At 39.5% G+C, this 21,003-nt stretch overlaps 1 protein-coding gene and 1 non-coding gene across 2 annotated transcripts; one reads left to right on the top strand and one right to left on the bottom strand.

Moving 5' to 3' along the window:
• Positions 1 to 10,199: 10,199 nt before the first annotated feature.
• LOC141640922 (uncharacterized) lies at positions 10,200 to 10,883 on the top strand. Its single transcript, XM_074449599.1, has one exon. The coding sequence runs from the start codon at positions 10,200 to 10,202 to the stop codon at positions 10,881 to 10,883; it is 684 nt and encodes a 227-aa protein (XP_074305700.1).
• A 7,087-nt stretch (positions 10,884 to 17,970) lies between these two features.
• Positions 17,971 to 18,077, bottom strand: LOC141644779 (small nucleolar RNA R71). The gene has a single exon (XR_012544387.1). It is a non-coding gene; the product is annotated as a small nucleolar RNA R71 (small nucleolar RNA).
• Between the last annotated feature and the right edge of the window lie 2,926 nt (positions 18,078 to 21,003).

Below are 21,003 nucleotides of genomic sequence, written 5' to 3'. Positions count from 1 at the left end.
ACAACTACTATAATGTGGGGTATGAAGAAAATATTCGAGATGTTAATGCTTTCCAAAGCTATAACAACAATGTCAGACCACCACGACCACCCTACAACAATCCCAATGGCTATAACCCAAACACAAATTATTATCATCCGGGTTTGAGGAATCAACCCAATTTTAGCTACAAGAGCACCAATGTTCAAAACCCACAACACCTTTAACCACAAGCGCCCAATACCAATCCACCCGGGTTTTCTCAACATAGAGGTGGATATCCTAATCAAAGAAACAACACCGGAAACCAAAACCAAAACATTGGGAACCAACCTCAAGGGTACCAAGATTTTGGAGGCAACCAAAATAATCAAGGGTTCTATCAAGGGAACCTAATGAATCAAGCTAATGAAGGGTTTCAGCAAGGGTTTGCTCAAGAATTTCATGAATAAGGTCAAGGACCAAACTTCAACAACAATGGTCCAACAGGGAATTATCTGTTGGAGCTTGTGTCCTCCACAAATTAGTGTGATAACATTTGTAAATCTCTTACAGGTTCACAAGGGTATACTTCGTATATTTAATCAGTTGATTAACGTTTACCTAATAACGGTTGGCTTGCTCGAAAGTTTGACGTTATTATCATACAGATGGCGGTGATCAACTGGTCCCTAAAGGTCACACCTATAGGATGTGTTTGAGAAATGTGGTTATAGAAATATAATCACATTGATGCCCAATATGACTAAAAAGTTAGTCAATGTGTTGATGAGATAATTATTTAATGAAAATTAAATAATATTAGTTGAGACGAATTAACTGTCAATTCGTAAATTAAATATAATAAGTTATATTTAATTAAATGTATATAATGTTAGCTTGGACGAATTAATCTGTTAATTCGTAATTAAATATAATCAGTTATATTTAATATCAACAAGATGAATGTGTCATAGTGGTAATAGTGAGGGTACACAAACCAAGAGGTCTTGGGTTCGATCCTCTCTAGATGACAATTCAACACATATTATATATTTTTGGAAAGACCAAAAATAAGGAGGAGATACTCCTTATTTCGGTCAGTTTGGCCGAAAATTAGGAAGGATTTTTCTTTCCTAATTGGCTCCAAGTTTCGGTCTGTATAAAAAGAAAGGGAGAGAATTATTTCTACCCTAATGCTTTTTTCTTGACCTTGCCTCCTCTCTCTCATCAGAAAAAACACAAAAACAACTAAATTTTACAGAAAAATTTAGATTGATTTCTAGCATAATCAAGGGGCATATCTCATATCGTCTTGGGTGCAACTAATTGGCGAATATCAATTTTGATATTGTTCTTAGGCCAATTTTGCTAGGACCGAAGGTTAATTCTAAATCCTTTATACTTTGTTTATGTATTTTGTTTATGACCATTGATCATCATTGTTAAATTCGTTATAATCCTTCTAGTTTAAGGGAAGTATACAGATGATTTCCCACAAGTGGTATCAGAGCAATAGGCCACGTTTTTGATTTTGATGATTTTCATAAAAATTGTATGTAAACAATAACCTAATTCTCGAAAAAATTAGGGTTTCGTTTTTTTTTTCGGCTGAAAAATTTTTGGGCCGAGTTTTTTTTTATCTTTCGGCCTTTTTTTTTTTTTCCTTCTTTCGTTTTTCCTTTTGTTTGATGATTTATATCCAATTTCTTTAGATCATATCATTGTTTTAATCGGTTAAAATTATCATATGAGAATTGGTAGATTTTGATTTAATGCAGATTAAGTTAAAATACATATAGTATCATCATGTCATTGATGTAAGAATTTGTTTTTGCTATATAGTTTTAGCATATACGATTAATCATGTTTGTTAATGCATTTGCTAAATCATGTCCTAATAGCAACTTAAACATTTTCTTCATAAAATCTTTGAATTAGGGCATATTGCCGCAAAAGGGAAATATTTTTTTTTTGACGGCTCAATTTGTAGGGTTTGCCGTTGGAAAGAAAAAAAAAGCGGTTTTCAGGAAATTTTTTTGATTTACTGAATCCGAAAAAGAAAAGGAAAGTTTTTTTTTTCTTTTTTGCCGCAAAAAAAAAGGGGAAATTTTTTTATTTTTATTGCCGGATACATAAAAAAAAAAATTTGGCTATTTTCTTTTTCCAGCCGAGAGCTGGGATTTTAATAATAAAAAAAAAATTTCTTTTGTTTGGTTCTGCCGAGACCAAATAAGAAAATAAAGGGTTGTTTTTTTATTTTTATTTTGGCCAATTAGTTACTGTGAATCGGTTCACAATTTAAAGATACCGAGTTATTTTAAAGCAGTTTAAATTTTTGACGGATAGAATTCATATTACAAGTTTAATATGGATTAAGAATGAAATTAATGTGATTAATTGAGGAATTGTCACTTAATTTAAATTTAAATAGGTGGTTTGGATAAATTAATCAACATAATTAACGAATTGTGTCATGTATGTTTAATTTATTTTTAGTTGATGCTTTTAATTTTGTTGAATGAATCGAATGAATTTTATTTTATTTACGTATTTAATTTTGCAATCGGTTGTAATTTGTAATACTTAGTGTGGCCTTAGTCAAATCATGTTTTCGTAATGAAGGAAACATGATTTTTATGTAATTATGAGATCTCGAATCTCCTTTATTTTAGTTTTGGGTTTTGAAATTAGAATGTAATAAATAGGTCAATTATGTAAGTTTATTTATTGTAATTTCAAAGAAGACTAAAGATGAAGATTCAAGCTCACTCCCGCTACATGGATCAAGATGGAACATCAAGACAAGCTTCTCGGGTCCAATGATGGATTCCAAACTTGTATTTATTGTTCATTTTGACAGGATAGGCCACACTAGGACTTTTACTGTTCTTTTTTTTTTTTACGTTTTCATTATTATTGCGTTTCATTCACATGTTAGTAATTGCATCATATTCCGCCTGAAACCAAACCACCTACTTCTAAAATGCATGAATATTGACTCATATAGGTTGTATGTTAGTTTTCATGGACATGCAGATGCCACAGTCTATAAGCCATCACCTTAGTTTATTCATTCTCGCATGCTAGATTATAGTTCACTTAAAATGAATTAAAATAAAGTTGATGGGATCTTCCTCTAAAACGGAAATTGAGATTAGTCTTTATAAGGGCAAACATCTATGAATCCCTTCTTCGTCGGTAGGCCTAATATGACCCCTTCTACGTTGGGTAAGTTGTTGTGTTGACTTAGTTTACCTCAACATCATAGTCCGAAAGGTTTCTCGTGATTATGATGGACTAAAGATAGTATTTACAGAAATTTATCGACCAAGAATTCTAACGGTAGAATTAGCTAAAAGGTTAGCTTATCAATTTACAGAGAATTGAGTCTTGGGGTCATTTATATAATTCTTGAGGGAGGTCAATTGTATAAATGTTTTGAGTCTTCGCGTTATGACATTAGTTCATTAGACTTAAAATCAAAACGATGCACATGCTTATTATTTTATTCTTCTTTCGCAGTGTAGAACACGTTTATTATCGATAATACTGTTACAACAAATGGCTGGAAATAACGCAATCCCAATGCCTAGTGCCACACTAGATCGTTCGTCCTGGCTAAAAATATTCATGGACCAAATGAATCAGTCCACGCGATCGAAGAATGATGGGTCCAACTTTGCGGACTGGGAGGCGGCACTACGGAATGCTGCCATTGCTGACGGTAAGCTCAGGTATTTAACTGAGCCAATACCGGTCAACCCAGGCCCAAATGCAAGAGCAAACGAGTCACTCGCTTATAGTGATTTCGTTATGGAAGCGGGTGCGATAAAGAACGTACTCATATTTGCAATGCAAACCAATTTGCAGAGACGCTTCATTGCCCAAGGTGCAAACAAGATTTTCACCACGCTCATTAACGAGTTCTCAAAGGCACCGAGAATCGTTACATATGAGCATACCTGTCGCTTCTTTGATGCGAAACTCCAGAAGGGCCAACCGGTTAGCCCACACATTCTTCACATGATTGAGAATGTCGAGAAGCTGGAGGCACTGAATTGTAAAATCAGTGAGAGCATTGTCATTGACTGAATGCTTCATTCTCTTCACGATGGTTTTGCCCTTTTCAGGGCGAACTACTATATGAATGACTTGAAAAAGAGTCCTCATGAGCTACACTCCCTTCTCGTACAGACCGAGAAGGATATGAAATTGAGTGGGAGCGTGAAACAGGATGTTCTCACGATTTACAAAGGTAAAGGTAAGGGCAAGGCTCACGGCGACCTAGCTGTTGGTAAGCCAAAGTTTAAGAAGCCAGGAAACGGTAAGAGTGCGCCTGGTGAGACTAGTGGCTCACAGGGCAAGACAAAGAGCAAGGTCGGTGACATAGAGTGCCACCATTGTCACAAGACTGGACATTGGAGGAGGAACTGTCCCGTCTACCGTGCGGACATTAAGGCAGGCCGCGTCGTTCCTGTTGGTATGTCATCTTATATTCATATGATTGAGATTAACTATGCAAGTTTCGGAACTTGGGTACTAGATACTGGTTGTGGTTCTCATCTGTGTAATCATTTGCAGGGCCTAAAGAACATCATACCGTCGAAAAAGGTGATGTGGACTGCGAGTCGGGAATGGAGCACGAGTTGCTGCTGCCTCGAAGGGAACATATGTAATCCAACTCCCTAGTGGTTTTGAGTTATCTTTAAATAACTGTTACTATGTACCCAGTTTATCTAAGAATATTATTTCTGTTTCCGTACTTGCTAAAGTTGGTTTTGCATTTTCAATAAAGGATAATAGTTGTATTTTCTCTTTTAATGAAATGATTTATGGCAAAGCAGTTTCCATGAATGGAATTTACATCTTAGATCAAACCACGGAAGTATTACAGATGAATAATAAGAAATTAAAGGTTGGTGACAAAGATCAAACCGATCTATGGCATTGTTGAATGGGACACATAAATGAGAAACGCGTGAAGAAACTCGTCGATAATGGGACTATTCCCGCATTCGATTTTTCTACATATGGCACGTGTGAATCATGACTCATTGGCAAGATGACTCGAATTTCCTTCAAAGGTGTTGGAATGCGCGCTAGTGACCTATTAGGACTCATACGTACGGACGTATGTGGACCTATGTCAATTACCGCTAGAGATGGCTATAGATATTTTATCACTTTCACGGACAATTTGAGTAGATACGGATATGTCTACTTACTGAAGCATAAAAGTGAGTCCTTTGGGAAATTCAAGGAATACCAGAATAGGGTACAGAACCAACTGGGTAGAAAGATTAAAGCACTCCGTTCAGATCGGGGTGGCGAATATCTTTCAAATGAGTTTGATCAACGCCTGAAAGACTGTGGAATCATTTTGCAGTTAACTCCACCTGGAACACCTCAATTGAATGGTGTGTCCGAACGGAGAAATTGAACCTTACTTGATATGGTTCGATCCATGATGAGTCACACGGTAGTGCCTGATTCATTATGGGGTTACGCTCTTTTGTCAGCCGCTCTTATACTTAACCGAAGTCCGTCTAAAGCTGTCGGCAAGACTCCATATAAAATGTGGAAGGGAACGGTCCCCAACTTGTCCTTTATTCGGGTTTGGGGCTGCGAGCCTTATGTGAAGTGCAGACACGAGGATAAGCTCGGCCCGCGATCGGTTAAGACATACTTTATAGGTTATCCAAAAGGAACATTTGTTCATTACTTCTATTCGCCTACTGAACATCGAGTTTTTGTTGCGACTAGTGCGACGTTCTTAGAGAAAGAATTTCACGAGAACAAGACGAGTAATAGAACCTTCGAGCTGTCGGAGATTCCAGAACCAACAACCGAGGAACAGATGGGGGAAGCTGTACCTCCAACTGATGATACGATTAATATTCCTGAGAAACCTAGGAGGTCGGGTAGGCACTCTCATCCTCCAGACAGATACATTGGTATGGTCGAGGAGAATGACGTTTTACTTCTAGAAAGTAATGAACCCGCAACCTATAAAGGTGCTATGGCCTGTTCCGACTCAAAGCTATGGCTCGAAGCCATGCAATCCGAGATGGACTCCATGTATGAGAATAACGTATGGGACCTAGTTGATTTACCTAATAAGGTAAAACCTCTACAGTGCAAATGGCTTTATAAAATAAAGCGTTCTGTAGACGCGCAACCAGATATCTATAAGGCACGACTTGTGGCAAAAGGTTTCACTCAAGTGCAAGGATTGCATTATGATGAAATTTTTGCACCTGTAGTCATGCTACGTTCCATTCGGATAATCTTAGCGATTGCCGCATTTTATGATTATGAAATTTGGCAAATCGATGTGAAAACCGCCTTCTTAAACGGTTATTTGGAGGAAGAGTTGTACATGGTGCAGCCCGAAGGTTTCATAGATCCTGAGCATCCTAAGAAAGTATGCAAGCTTAAGCGTTCCATTTATGGACTTAAGCAAGCTTCTCGGAGTTAGAATCATCGTTTCGACCAAGTGATAAAAGAGTATGGTTTCACTCGATCGGTCGAAGAACCATGCTTATATATCAAGTCGAGTGGGAGCAAGATTGTATTCTTGATATTGTATGTCGATGACATACTCTTGTTTGGTAATGACATTCCTCTCCTATCTTCGGTTAAAGAATGGTTGAAGAACCATTTCCAGATGAAAGATCTGGGTGAGGCACAACGCATTTTGGGAATCCGTATCTACCGAGATAGATCACGATGGACGTTATCACTTAGTCAGGAGTCTTATTTGGATAAGGTTCTTGAGAGGTTCAGCAAGACCAACTCCAAGAAGGGGAACCTTCCTATGACGACTGGGATGCAGTTGAGCAAGTCTCAGTCACCCACGACGCCTTTGAAGGGATAGAGCGCATGAGTCGTGTTCCTTATGCATCCGCAATAGGATCGATCATGTATGCCATGATATGCACACGTCCGCACGTGGCATATGCATTGAGTATGACGAGTCGGTACCAAAAGACTCCAGGTGAAACACACTGGATAGCAGTCAAAAATATCCTCAAGTACCTACGGAGGACTAAGGATTGGGTATTGACTTATGGAGGCGATACTAAGCTATGCGCAACCGGTTACGCAGATGCTAGTTTTCAAACGGATCGAGATGATTCAAAATCTCAGTCCGGGTTCGTCTTCACTCTTAATTGTCTTTGCGGTCGGTGGAAGAGTTCCAAACAGAGTGTTGTAGCAGATTCTACTACAGAATCCGAGTACTATGCCGCTTCAAGGCAAAGAAAGGAAGCAATATGGATGCGTCAATTCTTACAAGGGCTTTCGGTAGTTCCTAGTTCGAATGACCCGATCACCATCTATTGTGACAATAGAGGTGCCATCTTCCAGGCTAAGGAGCCAAACTCTAGCAACAAATCTAGACATGTACTTCGGAAAGCTCACCTGATCCGTGATTACGTGGAGCAAGAAGAGATAGTGATTGACAAGATTACGACGGATGATAACATCGCGGATTCTCTCACCAAACCGTTGAATTATGATAAGCATGTAGGGCATGTTAATTCCATGGGAATTAAACATGTTCCTGAGTTGTAGTACTTGATTATGGATTTGATACATTATCTTTTTCATATACTATTTATAACTTCATCGTTTTATATATAATATTTTGTTTTTCATGTGGATTGTAATGACAACATTGAACGCCACAAAGTGAACTGAATTACATTATATTTGTTTTGGTCCGTAATCGCCAATGTGAGCTGATAACTCCGGCTATTATATTGTGCAGTCGATTGATGGTGGGTTCAACGAGCCATAAGTCAAAAGGTTGACTGATCGATCACAGAAACGAGATTATGACGATACCTCGTAGGACAACTTTTTGTGACAACGTAATGGAGTCCTAAATGTTTAATAACATTCGGTGCCAGGTCGTGGATAGGACATCCATTGTGTTCCTAGAGTCGATTCTTTTGACTATCGACTGTCTCTTGAGATTAAGGCAGTTTTTGGGTGACTTTGGTTTCTTTCTCACGGTCTGCCGTAATTGGAGGCTAAGTAGTTTTTTCTGGGTCATTTCATACTGCGCTTACATCTGCATGATTCGAGTTGAGGAAAATATCCAACCCTTATCAGGTATAGTTATTTCTCAGGGCCACTCGAGGAGTTGTAACTGAAATGCATGGCCATGCTCGAATGTTGATTCGTTTATCAGTTAAGTTACTCTCTAGTTGGGGAAACCACTCTTGATATTGATCGCTTGTAAAATACGACCTTTGTGAATTAGGATTTGCAAATTGTTTTACATTGAGTGGGAGAAATTTTAGGATATGAGAATCGGTCATCGCACATACACTTGTGAGGACAAGTGGGAGTTTGTTGGAGCTTGTGTCCTCCACAAATTAGTGTGATAACATTTGTAAATCTTTTACAGGTTCACAAGGGTATACTTCGTATATTTACTCAGTTGATTAACGTTTACCTAATAACGGTTGGCTTTCTAGAAAGTTTGACGTTATTATCATACAGATGGCGGTGATCAAGTGGTCCCTAAAGGTCACACCTATAGGATGTGTTTGAGAAATGTGGTTATAGAAATATAATCACATTGATGCCCAATATGACTAAAAAGTTAGTCAATGTGTTGATGAGATAATTATTTAATGAAAATTAAATAATATTAGTTGAGACGAATTAACTGTCAATTCGTAAATTAAATATAATAAGTTATATTTAATTAAATGTATATAATGTTAGCTTGGACGAATTAATCTGTTAATTCGTAATTAAATATAATCAATTATATTTAATATCAACAAGATGAATGTGTCATAGTGGTAATAGTGAGGGTACACAAACCAAGAGGTCTTTGGTTCGATCCTCTCTAGATGACAATTCAACACATATTATATATTTTTGGAAAGACCAAAAATAAGGAGGAGATACTCCTTATTTCGGTCAGTTTGGCCGAAAATTAGGAAGGATTTTTCTTTCCTAATTGACTCCAAGTTTCGGTCTGTATAAAAAGAAAGGGAGAGAATTATTTCTACCCTAATGCTTTTTTCTTGACCTTGCCTCCTCTCTCTCATCAGAAAAAACACAAAAACAACTAAATTTTACAGAAAATTTTAGATTGATTTCTAGCATAATCAAGGGGCATATCTCATATCGTCTTGGGTGCAACTAATAGGTGAATATCAATTTTGATATTGTTCCTAGGCCAATTTTGCTAGGACCGAAGGTTAATTCTAAATCCTTTATACTTTATTTACGTATTTTGTTTATGACCATTGATCATCATTGTTAAATTCGTTATAATCCCTCTAGTTTAAGGGAAGTATACAGATGATTTCCCACATTATCAAGGGGGGCAAAGTTCAAACAACCATCATGGTCCCAACACCCAAAACGACTATGGGTTCCTTTTACCCATTGCCAATCAACCCTGTCAAGAGCCTATGGTTGACACTTCCTAAGGTGAAATCATGAAGATGTTTGAAAACATGCAAATGCAACATAGCCAAGACTTGGCTAACATCAAAATTCCTAGTCAACAAGAAAGTGCCAACCAAAGAATGGTTCGTCAAAAGGACATGAGAGAGATACAAGACCGATTGGCCGCTCATGCTCTTGCTAATCCCCATAGGCCACCCGGTGGCTTCTTAGCTCAAGGGCAAAGCTGAAAGGATGCCTTTACTATCTACCAAGCACATGCGGTGGTCTTGAGAAGTGGAATAGAGCTTGAAGACCATTACAAGTACCTTGAGATTGAGGTTGACGTGGATCCCAAGAAAAAGTGGATGGAAATGAATGGTGGAAGGGAAAGCCCACCGATGACACCATCGGTAAGAATGAGTGAAGCAAATAAAGGGAAGAAAGCTTGAGAAGAATCTTGAAGTGAGGGAACATATGTGGAAAAGGAAGTTGATGGCTTAGTTGAGGATCTACCTTATGAGGAAGAATGGGGTGAAGATGCTACCGAAAAAGTGCTCTTGCAACCCACCACAAAGGTAACAAAGAAATCAAACCCTCCAAAGGCACTCTTCGATTCTCAACTTGTTCCCCATATTCCTTAACCCTCAAGAGCAATAAAAAGTCGGGAAAACTTGCAGTATGCCAAGTTTTTTGACATGCAAGAGAAACTTGAAGTAATCCTACCCTTTACCGAAGTGATTTTGAGCATGCCAACTTACACAAAATTTTTAAAGGACATCTTGACTAAGAAGAGAGTCTTGGGTGACCAAGAAATAGTGACAATGGAAGAGGCATGTAGTGCTAATATCCTCAACAAAATGCCTACTATGCTTGGCGACCCGGGAAGCTTTTCCATTCCTTGTGTGTTTGGCGGAGTTCCGATTTCAAGAGCTCTTTGTGACTTGGGAGCAAGTGTAAGTGTCATAGCTCTAAAGGCTACAAGGAAAATTGGCATTCATAGTCTTGCTCCTTCTACCATGACCCTCCAATTGGCGGATAGGTCCGTCAAGCGCCCTTTGGGGGTGCTTGAGGACATACCCGTCAAGGTTGGAAAATATTTAATCCCGGCCGATTTTGTTGTCCTTGACATCCCGGAGGATAGCCATACCCCTATTATCCTAGGTAAGCCATTCATGGCTACCGAAGAAGTACTTATTGATGTGAGAAACGGGCGGCTAACCTTCCGGTTTGAGGGTGAAAAGGTCGAATTTAACCTTCCAAGTTTGATGAAAGGCCCCAAAGTTGAAAGAGCATGTACCATTGATGTGATTGTTGAAGTTGTTAAATCGGTGGCTCGGGAAGAGCCGGAGATGGAAGAAGCCTTCGTAATCTCCCTACATGATGAGGAAATGAAGGAAGACCATGAGGTCGATGATGAACTTTTGAAGACGGTGGAGGGACTTCTCCCTCCAAAGGTACAATTCAAACCTCTTACCTCCCTCACTCAAGTATGCCTTTCTTGGTGAAAGAGAGTCTTATCTCGTGATTATCAATGCCAACCTAAGTGAGGCTCAAGAGATAAAACTTTTAAAAGTCTCGAAAGCCCACAAGAGCTCACTAGGGTATAGCATTGAGGACATCAAGGGATTAAGCCCAAATTTGTGCATGCATAGAATCATGTTAGAGGAGGGAAGACAACCTAAGGTTGAAGGTCTATAGCAAATAAACTCCAAGATGGCCGAGGTTGTGAAAAATGAGGTCTTAAAATTGCTTGAAGCGGGGATTATTTACCAAATCACCGATAGTAAGTGGGTGAGTCCCGTCCATGCAGTACCCAAGAAAGGTGGGGTGACTATGGTGGAACAAGAGGATGCGACTCACATACCTACTACTCTGGTGACCGGGTGGCGGATCTGCATTGATTATAGAAAACTAAATGCCGCCACCCTTAAATACCACTTCCCCATCCCCTTCGTCGATCAAATGTGAGAAAGGCTAGCGGGCCATGCTTACTATTGTTTTCTTGATGGATACTTCGGATTTTTCCAAATCTTAATCCATCCGGAAGACCAAGAGAAAAAAACATTTACATGCCCCATATGAGTTTATGCTTACCGTAGAATGCCATTTGGGTAGTGTAATGCACCTGGCACGTTTCAAAGGTGTATGGTAGACATTTTCTTGGATTTTCTTGAAAATAGCATGGAAGTCTTCATGGATGACTTTAGTGCCCATGGAGAGTCCTTTGACCATGGACTTGTTAATTTGACAAGTGTTTTGAAGAGATGTGAAGATCACAATCTAGTTTTAAATAGGGAAAAATGCCATTTCATGGTTTAAGAAGGGATTGTGCTCGGTCACATTATCTGCAAGAGGGGCATTGAGGTTGATGGAGCCAAAGTGGCGGTCATAGAAAATTTATCACCTCCCTAAAACGTGAAGGGGTTAAGGAGTTTTATTGGCCATGCCGGATTTTATAGGCGATTCATTAAAAACTTTTCAAAGATTGTGAAACTATTAACCTCACTTCTCTTCAAAGATGTGCCTTTTGTGTTTGATGAAGTTTGTCTTGAGTCATTACATAGGTTGAAGAAATCTTTGGTCTCGGCTCCTATAATTCGGGCTCCGGATTGGATCTTCCATTCGAGATTATGTGTGATGCGTCGGATTTTGCGGTGGGCGCGGTTTTAGGCTAAGTAGTTGACAAAAGGCACCATGCCATCGACTACACTAGCAAAACTCTTGACCAAGCCCAATGCAACTATTCAACTATGGAGACGGAGATGTTAGCCATAGTTCATGTTATTGAGAAATTCCGACAATATTTGGTTGGCTCTAAGGTGGTGGTATATACCGATCACACCGCTTTGAGGCAACTCATGGTGAAGAAAGATGCCAAGCCAAGGTTCTTGAGGTGGATTTTATTGCTTCAAGAATTTGACTTGGAGATCAAGGACAACGTACGAACCGAGAACGTGGTGGCCGACCACCTATCTCGGTTAACCGTTGAAGATTATGGAATTCAAGATGAAAGTGGGCTGATTAATGAATGGCTAAGAGAAGATAGTCTTATGGGAGTTAGCACCACAAATCCATGGTTTTCGGACCTTGCTAACTACTTGGTAAATGGGTTTATACCGGATGAGCCAGACTCAAGAGAGAGGAGGAAATTGAGGCATGACGCCAAGAGATATTTTTGGAATGATCCCCACTTGTTTCGTAAGTGTGGGGATGAGATGTTCTGGAGGTGCGTGTCTAGAGAAGAGGGCATGGAAATCATTGATCGAGTACATATTTTGGCCTATGGAGGACACTTGGCCACTTCAAGAACCATTGCCAAGATCCTCCCAAGGCGGATTCTATTGCCCCTCAATGTTCAAAGATATCCACTACTTGGAGAAATCATGTGTTGCGTGTCAACGCACCGGAAACATCGGAAAGAGAAACGAGATGCACCTTAACAACATCCTTGAAATTGAGCTATTCGATTGTTGGGATATAGACTTCATGGGACCATTTCCCAAGTCATGCGGCAATGAACACATTTTGGTCGCCGTGGACTATGTTTCGAAGTGGATAGAGGCGGTTGCATCATCAACCAATGACTCAAAGGTTGTGATGAAGTTTTTCAAAAGCACAATCTTCCCCCGGTTTGGAACTCCACGAGTTGTGATAAGTGATGGTGGCTCCCATTTCTGGAAGAGCACGTTCAAGTCATTGTTGGAAAATAACAGAGTGTGGTATAAGACCGCCCTTGCCAACCACCCACAAACTAGTGGTCAAGTGGAAGTGAGGAAGGAGGAACCTTCAAAGTTAATGGCTAAGAGTGAAGCGTTACTACGAAGAAGATGACAAGGGTCCTACTGAATTACTCTACCTCGGGGAACCCCTTCCCAAAGGAGGAGACAAGTAAAAGTTTTTGAACAATGAATAGGTTTGGTGGAGTCCCTCAAGAACCACCACTTGTAAATCGCATGCATTTAGGTAGTTAATGAAGATTTTGGATTGTTCATACTTTGTGCAAATTGGTTAGCATGAGGAAATGAGGCGGTGTCACCATGAGGAACGCATGTTTAGCCTTCACTTGACCAATTTCCCGATAAGAAGCTCGGGTTTAAAAGTGGAAAACACGACCTAATGATCAAGTGAAGAAGTTATTTTTCTAGAGGAATGTCAAGATGTGATTCAGCAAGCAAATGAGGTCCTTACCAGTAGACCGATAGCCGGCCCCTGGGCCGGGTAAAGAGCCCCATTTCAATTTCAGGAAATGTTAACTTGATTTTCAATAGAGAAGTGCTCCTTACCGGTGAACCGAAAACCAGTGCCTACCACCGGTAGCGAGCACCCTTAATTTTGATGAAAAATGACAAAGTGAAGTGAAGGGAGAGGGGGTGCCGGTAGGACGGCAACCGCCTCACCGATAGAAGCATCCCCATTGAAGAAAACATAAAAAGTTTGGAAGGAAGGAGTTTCCTCTACCGGTAGGCCGGCAGCCGGCTCACCAATAGTGGAACCCAATTTGAGCTAACCACGAAAAATTTTGAAGAAGGAGAACTCGCTACCGGTTGGCTGGCAACCGGCTCACCGGCAGGGAGCACCTTTCTGAGGAAAAACTAAGGAAAATGAAGAGACGGGGGGTCCTTTAATGGTTGACCGGCTACCGGCACCCTTACTGGTAGCGAGCTGCTTTTATTTTGTAAAGAATTTAAATTTTGGGAAATCTGTTAGGGATCCCCTACCGGCAGACCGGCTGCCGGTCCCCCAACCGGTAAAACCCCCCCAGATTCAGAATTAAAACACACGACGATGCCTTAATTCTTTCATTCTTTCTTCTTCATTTTCATAACCTCCTCATCTTTCCTCCCTCAAACAAACACCCTAAATCACAAAACTCCTTCCCTCCTTCACCAATCACTCAACCATGGCCGCCAAGAGAATAAGAGGCGATCTAGCAAGGGAGCTCAAGCCGAGCTTGTGGCACAAATGTCTGCCGCCAAGAGAATAAGAGGCGATCTAGCAAGGGCGCTCAAGCCGAGCTTGTGGCACAAATGGCTACCGAAACTAACCCAGATCCCGATTTTCTCGACGTTGAGTTTGTTACAAAAACTCTAAAAGGTGAGGTCGTACTATTTATGAATCGCACAAATGAAGGGGATGTATGGTATGATGTAGATACCTCATTTCTAAACCTCCCGCCAACCACCCAGTGATGATTGACCCGCATGTTTGATACGCAGAACGATTTTATGAGAGGTCGTAAGTTCATCGACAAGTGATAGAATCAAACACTCGGGTCAACCCCTTGGTCGTCATCTACACGCCAATACGGTTGTTTTGACAGTAATTAGAGTTCATTTGGAGTCCGGGTCAAAAACCGCTTCATTTTCTAAAAACCGTTTTAATGTCGAGTCGGAATATTCCGGAATATTCTAGAATTCTATGGATATTTATTCCTAAAATTAAACTCTATATTTTAAGTAAATATCTTTCATATTTTGTGTTTTATCGAATAAGGAAGTATAGATCTACCGAAATTCCACAATAAAACGCGGAAATCTTTCTTGCTGAGGAGGAAACCTCCGGGCAAAGGACGCAACAGGTGCTGCGCCTCTTCGAAGGGTCGCAGTGCTGATGCGCCTCTTCCCTAGCCCTATTTTCACACTTTTAGGAATATTTTCGTGATTTTTTTCCATATCCGTGTCATTCCTACACTCTTTCACGTGTTTAGTATAAATACAGACCTTCGGCCTCCATATTTGGCACGCGAGTGTTCCGTCCCTTCTTTCTCTCTCTTTGCATTCTAGACTACGTTATTGCTTTTGACGCCTACGTGCTTGATCAATCGACCACGTAAGCTCAGATCCTTCTGAGTCCCAGTCACGTTGCATAGATCGACCAATCTGACAAACTACACTTTTAATCAATCTAATCAATTTACTAAATCCTTTAACAAGGGCACTTTCCACGCATATTCGAGTCCAGCAATCACTAAACGATAACTTTAGTCAATCTCGTTTCGTTAAACATGTAACTCTGAGGGTGTAAATCCCATTTATTTATTGTACTTTTATTTTGTATCGTCTAATGTAAGGTTTATATCAAAAGCACGTTCAAAACCGTCTTAAAATCAATCTTTTAAAACCATTTTTATAAAACAACGGAGGTGTGACGTCGAGAAGAAACGCAGCACCTGCTGTGCCTCTTCCTGAGGCTGCCGCTGCTCCTGGTCTTCTTCTTCTTCCTCGACTTCCTGCAATTTTCCCTTTCTTTCGTTTTTTTGCTCTTTTTGTTATTGTTTCATTATATTGACACGCGTTTAATTAATCTTTTCAAATTATAATGCCTAATTGATGTGTTCATTTTATATATACTTTTACCCCTCATTTTAGCTCGGTTTCTATTGTTTATCATACTTTAAATAGTATATTTTTTAGCTACTCTTGTGTTCTAGGTGTATTGTTGTGTTTGTTATGTGTCTGTAGGAATCTAAGCATTTAGATGTTTTTTCCTATCATTTTATACACCAAGTTCACTAAGCTAAATGAAACCAAGTATTGGACTAAGCATGGAGTATTGGAATGGGTTTTGCATGAAGAAATTGGTGGATCAATATGTATAATTCAAATGTTGTCAACAACCAAAGTCAAGCCCAATTTCGAAGTCCAAGTCAAGATGGAAAGCATAATATTCCTACATGCATATGATGCTCTTTGGAAGCCCTAAAGATTGATAGAGCAAGCATTTATCCGGGTGTATTAAGGGTCATTAATCACGTACATTGGATTCCTCAAGCAATTAAGTGAGGAATTAAGAGGAATTTACCCGGAAGACTACGCCCGCGATCGGGGCTGGCAACCCCGATCAGGGTTGGCTGTCTCTTGAATGCTTACTTTTCACCTTGCTCCCCTATATAAAGGGGAGCCACTTCATAGCTTAGGCATCCAATTTTCTTACGTCTCATATACTTTACATAGCCTTAAGCATTATAAATCTCTCAATAGTTTTCATATTAGTTTTCAATATTGTTAAGCTTGTAGTTCTCAAACATTTAGTTCTTAATACAATTCAAGCATTTGGTTCTAATTTGTTTCTTCCATACAAGTTCTTGTCTATTAAGGTATTTCTATTTCTTGTTCATAATTTTACATTTCTATTTAGTTTACGCATAGTTTATTATTAGTACTTTAATTACATTTCATTAGCATTATTTATATTACATGTTATCTAATTTAGTTTATATAAATCACACAATCATGTTTAGCATTTCTTGAAATATAATTTATAATTTACACTTTAATATGAGTAGCTAAATTTCCTAGTCTAAGGGCTAGGGGAGCCAGGCAAAATAAAGTGTATAACATGTTAAAATAGGTTGATAATCACATTGTTCAAATTGCTTCTATCACATGTTTTCACTATAATGTTTAATCTTTATTTAAGGCCTTATTCAATTGATTAAGTTTGTTCATTCGTTCTAAAGTCAAGAGGCACGGAATTGAATTAGACTAAGAATGTGTAGTAGGACGACTTAGTCATGGACGAGAGTTTCTCTAGGACCCGGTCTATGGTTGACACTAATGCCGTAAGGTGGGTGTCTCTAAGCCTAAGCAATTGACAATGTTTTTTATACCAAGTTTAACATAATTATATATTTACCTTTGCATGTGTGACCCGACCCCCTTAGACTCCTTTTTATAATATAATTTACATCATAGTTTTTGTTAGTTATCAAACCAAACAAACAAATCCAAAACGAAATCGATCTTGATAGAAATCTTCCCATAGCATTTCACAACGTAATTCCCGTTTCCTTGTGTTTGACCCCTATTGCTACATTTGTTGTTTAGGGTAATTATCTTTACATAGGTACACGATAAGCCTATCAAATTTTGGCGCCATTGCCAGGGAAACGGTTTTATTACGTTTTGAATTGTCGATTTTTATCTTGTTTTCTTTTGTCTTGAGGAACAATTGTTCCTTGAAACCGTTACTTAACATTTTCCTAGAAATTGTTGTCTTATGCCCAGGTCCTCTCGTAGTGGAGAATTGCTTTCACCGGATTCCGATCCCGAGAAAACCTTCAGGAGAAGACGACGTTTTTTGAAGGAATTGAAAGAGGCCTCTTCTCCCGTACAAGTTGAAAGTGCTAGAAAGTCTTACTTAGACGATCTAGAAGTTCTTCAAGAGGAGGAGGTTTCTAGTTCATCATCTCCACCACCACCACCATCTACTACCAAAAAGATGGTGAAGCTTTCTGATCACTCAAAGCCCACCGCGGCCATGCTTCCGGCCAGTATCACAACTACTAAAATTACCGCGCCGGAATTCAAGATCACACCGGCTTTCATTATGCTTGTGGAGAGAAAGCAAATTCGGGGAAGTACTTTGGAGGATCCCAATTTGCATGTGCAAAATTTCTGTGATTATTGCTCGATGATCCATCAAACGGGCGTCACTCAAGCCCAAATAAGGGAAATACTTTTCCCTTTCTCTTTGAAGGACAAGGCCAAGCTTTCGATCAAAAGCCTTGACCGCACTGCCATGGGAATCACCAATTGGGAAACATTGGCTCTTGCCTTCTATCAAAAGTTTTTTCCACCGGAAAAAACTCAAACTTTGAGGAGCCAAATCACCGGATTCTGTCAACAAGCTCTTGAGAGCTTATATGAGGCTTGGGAGAGGTACAAGGAGCTACAAAGATAATTCCCACATCATGGGCTAGATGATTGGTTTCTAGCAATAACATTCTACATTGTGCCGAGTCCCGAAGGATTCTTGATTCCGCCAACAATGGGCAGTTTGATCAAATTGACAACGACCTTGCTCATGCCACGATCAAATCTATGGCGGTCCATGATGCACAATATGTCAATTTCCGCATTGTGCCGCTCAAAGGTAAAGAAGAATCTTCCAATAACTCCGTCTTGCTAGCTCAAATTGCCTTAGTCCAACAACAATTGGCGGAAAGGGATGCTAGAGATTCCGTTCAACAACTCAATGCCATGTCTTCTATAAGTCAAATCATCATTTGTGATGGTTGTGGAGGTGCGGGTCATTACACCGTTCATTGCCAAGCTCCTATTGAAGAGGTAAATAGCTTTCTAGCTTTAAGACAAAATGCTTATCCACCGGGTACATTCTCACACACTTATAATCCAAATACAAGATTTCACCCGAATATGTCTTATAGAAGCAACTATGTGCTCAATCCTCAACCACAACCCCTACCACAAAAAAATGCCTATGTCCCTCAACAACAAAAGTATAATCCTGCACCGGGTTATCAAAATCAACAAAGGCCCCCACAAAACAATTACCAACAAAATCAACCCCCACCACAAAATACCCTAAAAAACAACCAAGGAGGAGGTAAGCTAGAGGTCTTGATAGTCCAAATGCAAAAGGAATTGTTGGCTCAAATCCTAAAGAATGAGCAAGCTCAAAATGCTGCGATCAAGATGTTGGAGAAACAAATGGCTCAACTTGCCTCATCTAGCTCCTCAAGGAAAACATGTCAACTACCTCCTCAAGGTGAGCAACCACATGCTACCCTTAATGCTATCTCTTTAAGATGTGGTACGAAATATGATGGGCCATCCATGCCCAAAGAAGATGAGGAGGTACTTGTTGAGTTGGAGATTTCCCCAAATGATAAAGAAAGTGAAGAAGTTCCAAAGAAGGTGGATGATCCACTTGTTGTTGAGAAGGTCAAGGATGTGGAGGATGCTCCTCCAAAGAAAGATGTTGAAGCAAGGATTCCGGAAAAAGTCAAAGTGCCATTTCCTCATTGATGGGCAAATCATCAAAAGAATACTCAATTCGGTAAGTTCATGGAAGTTGTGAAGAATCTCTAGGTAACCGTTCCTTTTACCGAATTAATCACTCAAATTCCATCTTACACTAAGTTCATGAAAGACATTTTAACTAAGAAGAGGACTTTTGATGAAGTTGAAACGATAGCTCTCACCGCCGAGGTGAGTGCTCTTTTGCAAAACAAATCCCCTCCTAAGTTAAAAGATCCCGGTAGCTTTTCTATTCCATGCACAATTGGCACCGATCAAATTGATAAAGCTTTATGCGATTTAGGTTATAGTGTGAGTGTAATACCATACTCTATTTGTGCTAAGCTTAATATGGGAGTCTTAAAATGCACTAGTGTCACATTGTAATGGAGGACCGTTCCATAAAATGCGCTTTGGGAGTTTTGGAGGTTGTGATGGTGAGATTGTCGTCGTGTCTCCCAATCAAACATATTTATATTCTCAACAAACAACTAGTTAGTGGTTAAGTCGAGGTCGATCGATGTGACGGTGTGCTTTGGGTTCTAAGTCCATCTATCTCAATTTATGCTAGTGTCACGATTGATTTGGGTTTGTAGTTGTGTTCTAGACTAATGCAAACAATAAAGTAAAACAAGCAATAAAAGGAAAGATGTAAACAAATGACTAAAAGTGCTAGGATATCATGAGTTCATAGGAGATTCATGGGAGTTGATCATACAAACATGTTCTCTACTAGATGCAAGCATTTATTGTTGTGATGGGATCGAGTTAGTGTATATCTTATAATCCCTAAGAAGGTTTGGGTCCCGGAGCTGAATCGATTAGATTGTACAACCCCTACAAGTCGACTTAGTCCTTCCTAATCAACTATATGCATGGTCTAATGAGACTCGAGTTGGTTTATGTCTACAAGTCTCATTGGTAAGATAAGTGATGGGTAAGAAATGCAAGGATTCATAGGCTTAGCATTTCATCAAACAAAACATGTGCATAAGTTGAAATCACAACAAGCAAACAAATTAATTATGAAAACATATTAGATTAAGCATGAATCATTCCCCATTTTGTTTCCCTTAATTACCCATTAATCCTAGCTAGAAGACTACTCACTCATTATCAAGTTCAACATGCTAATAAGGTTGTTAATCATATTAACAAAGCGAAACATGATGAATAAATGATGTGATTAACAATGATTAAACAAGGGTAAAAGAAAATTATACCTATGAAGATGATTCCAAATAATAAAGCAAAGAATAAAAGAAGAGAACTTGATTGATTGATGAAGAGTTGTCAATTCTGCAATAATAACCCAATAATCTTCAATTACCCAATAATAAACTTGAACAATAATTATGGAAAGATTAATGTGTAATTTGTTGAAAGATTGAGATTAGTCTATTCTAATCTACTCCTAATCTAATCTAAGAGAGGTTTTTCTCCTATAAGAAGGCTTATCCTTTTGATTTATTACAAATGGAGTATATATAGTGGTGCATCATTAGGTTAAGGAAGGGTAGATTAGTAAATAGCATTGCTAAGTGTTGAGTAGGGAAATGCTCCTCTCGAAGAGAGATGCGCATATCGCGTTGCTAGTCCCACCACAATATGCTCGTCCTGAGCGTCTGGAGTCTTGGCACGGAGGTCCTGTCTCATGATCCGAGCGGATCGTCGAGGAGACGCTCGGATTGTGTTCTGCAAGACGGGCATCATGGAGGGGAGACGCTCGGATCTGAAGGGGAGAAGACGCTCGGATTGGGCACGGGACGCTCGGATCTGAGACAGTGTTCTTCTCCATTCTTGTCTGCCAAAAAATCCAAGCGTCTTGGAGGGGAGACTTTCGTCTTGACGGAGACGAGCGTCT

This window comes from Silene latifolia, chromosome 2, assembly GCF_048544455.1.
Source record: "Silene latifolia isolate original U9 population chromosome 2, ASM4854445v1, whole genome shotgun sequence".
Lineage (NCBI taxonomy): Eukaryota > Viridiplantae > Streptophyta > Magnoliopsida > Caryophyllales > Caryophyllaceae > Silene > Silene latifolia.
This window is presented reverse-complemented; position numbering and strand designations above follow the sequence as displayed.

Coding starts and splice junctions, on each gene's coding strand:
- LOC141640922 (XM_074449599.1), top strand. CDS start 10,200: ATGGAAGAGGCATGTAGTGCTAATATCCTCAACAAAATGCCTACTATG.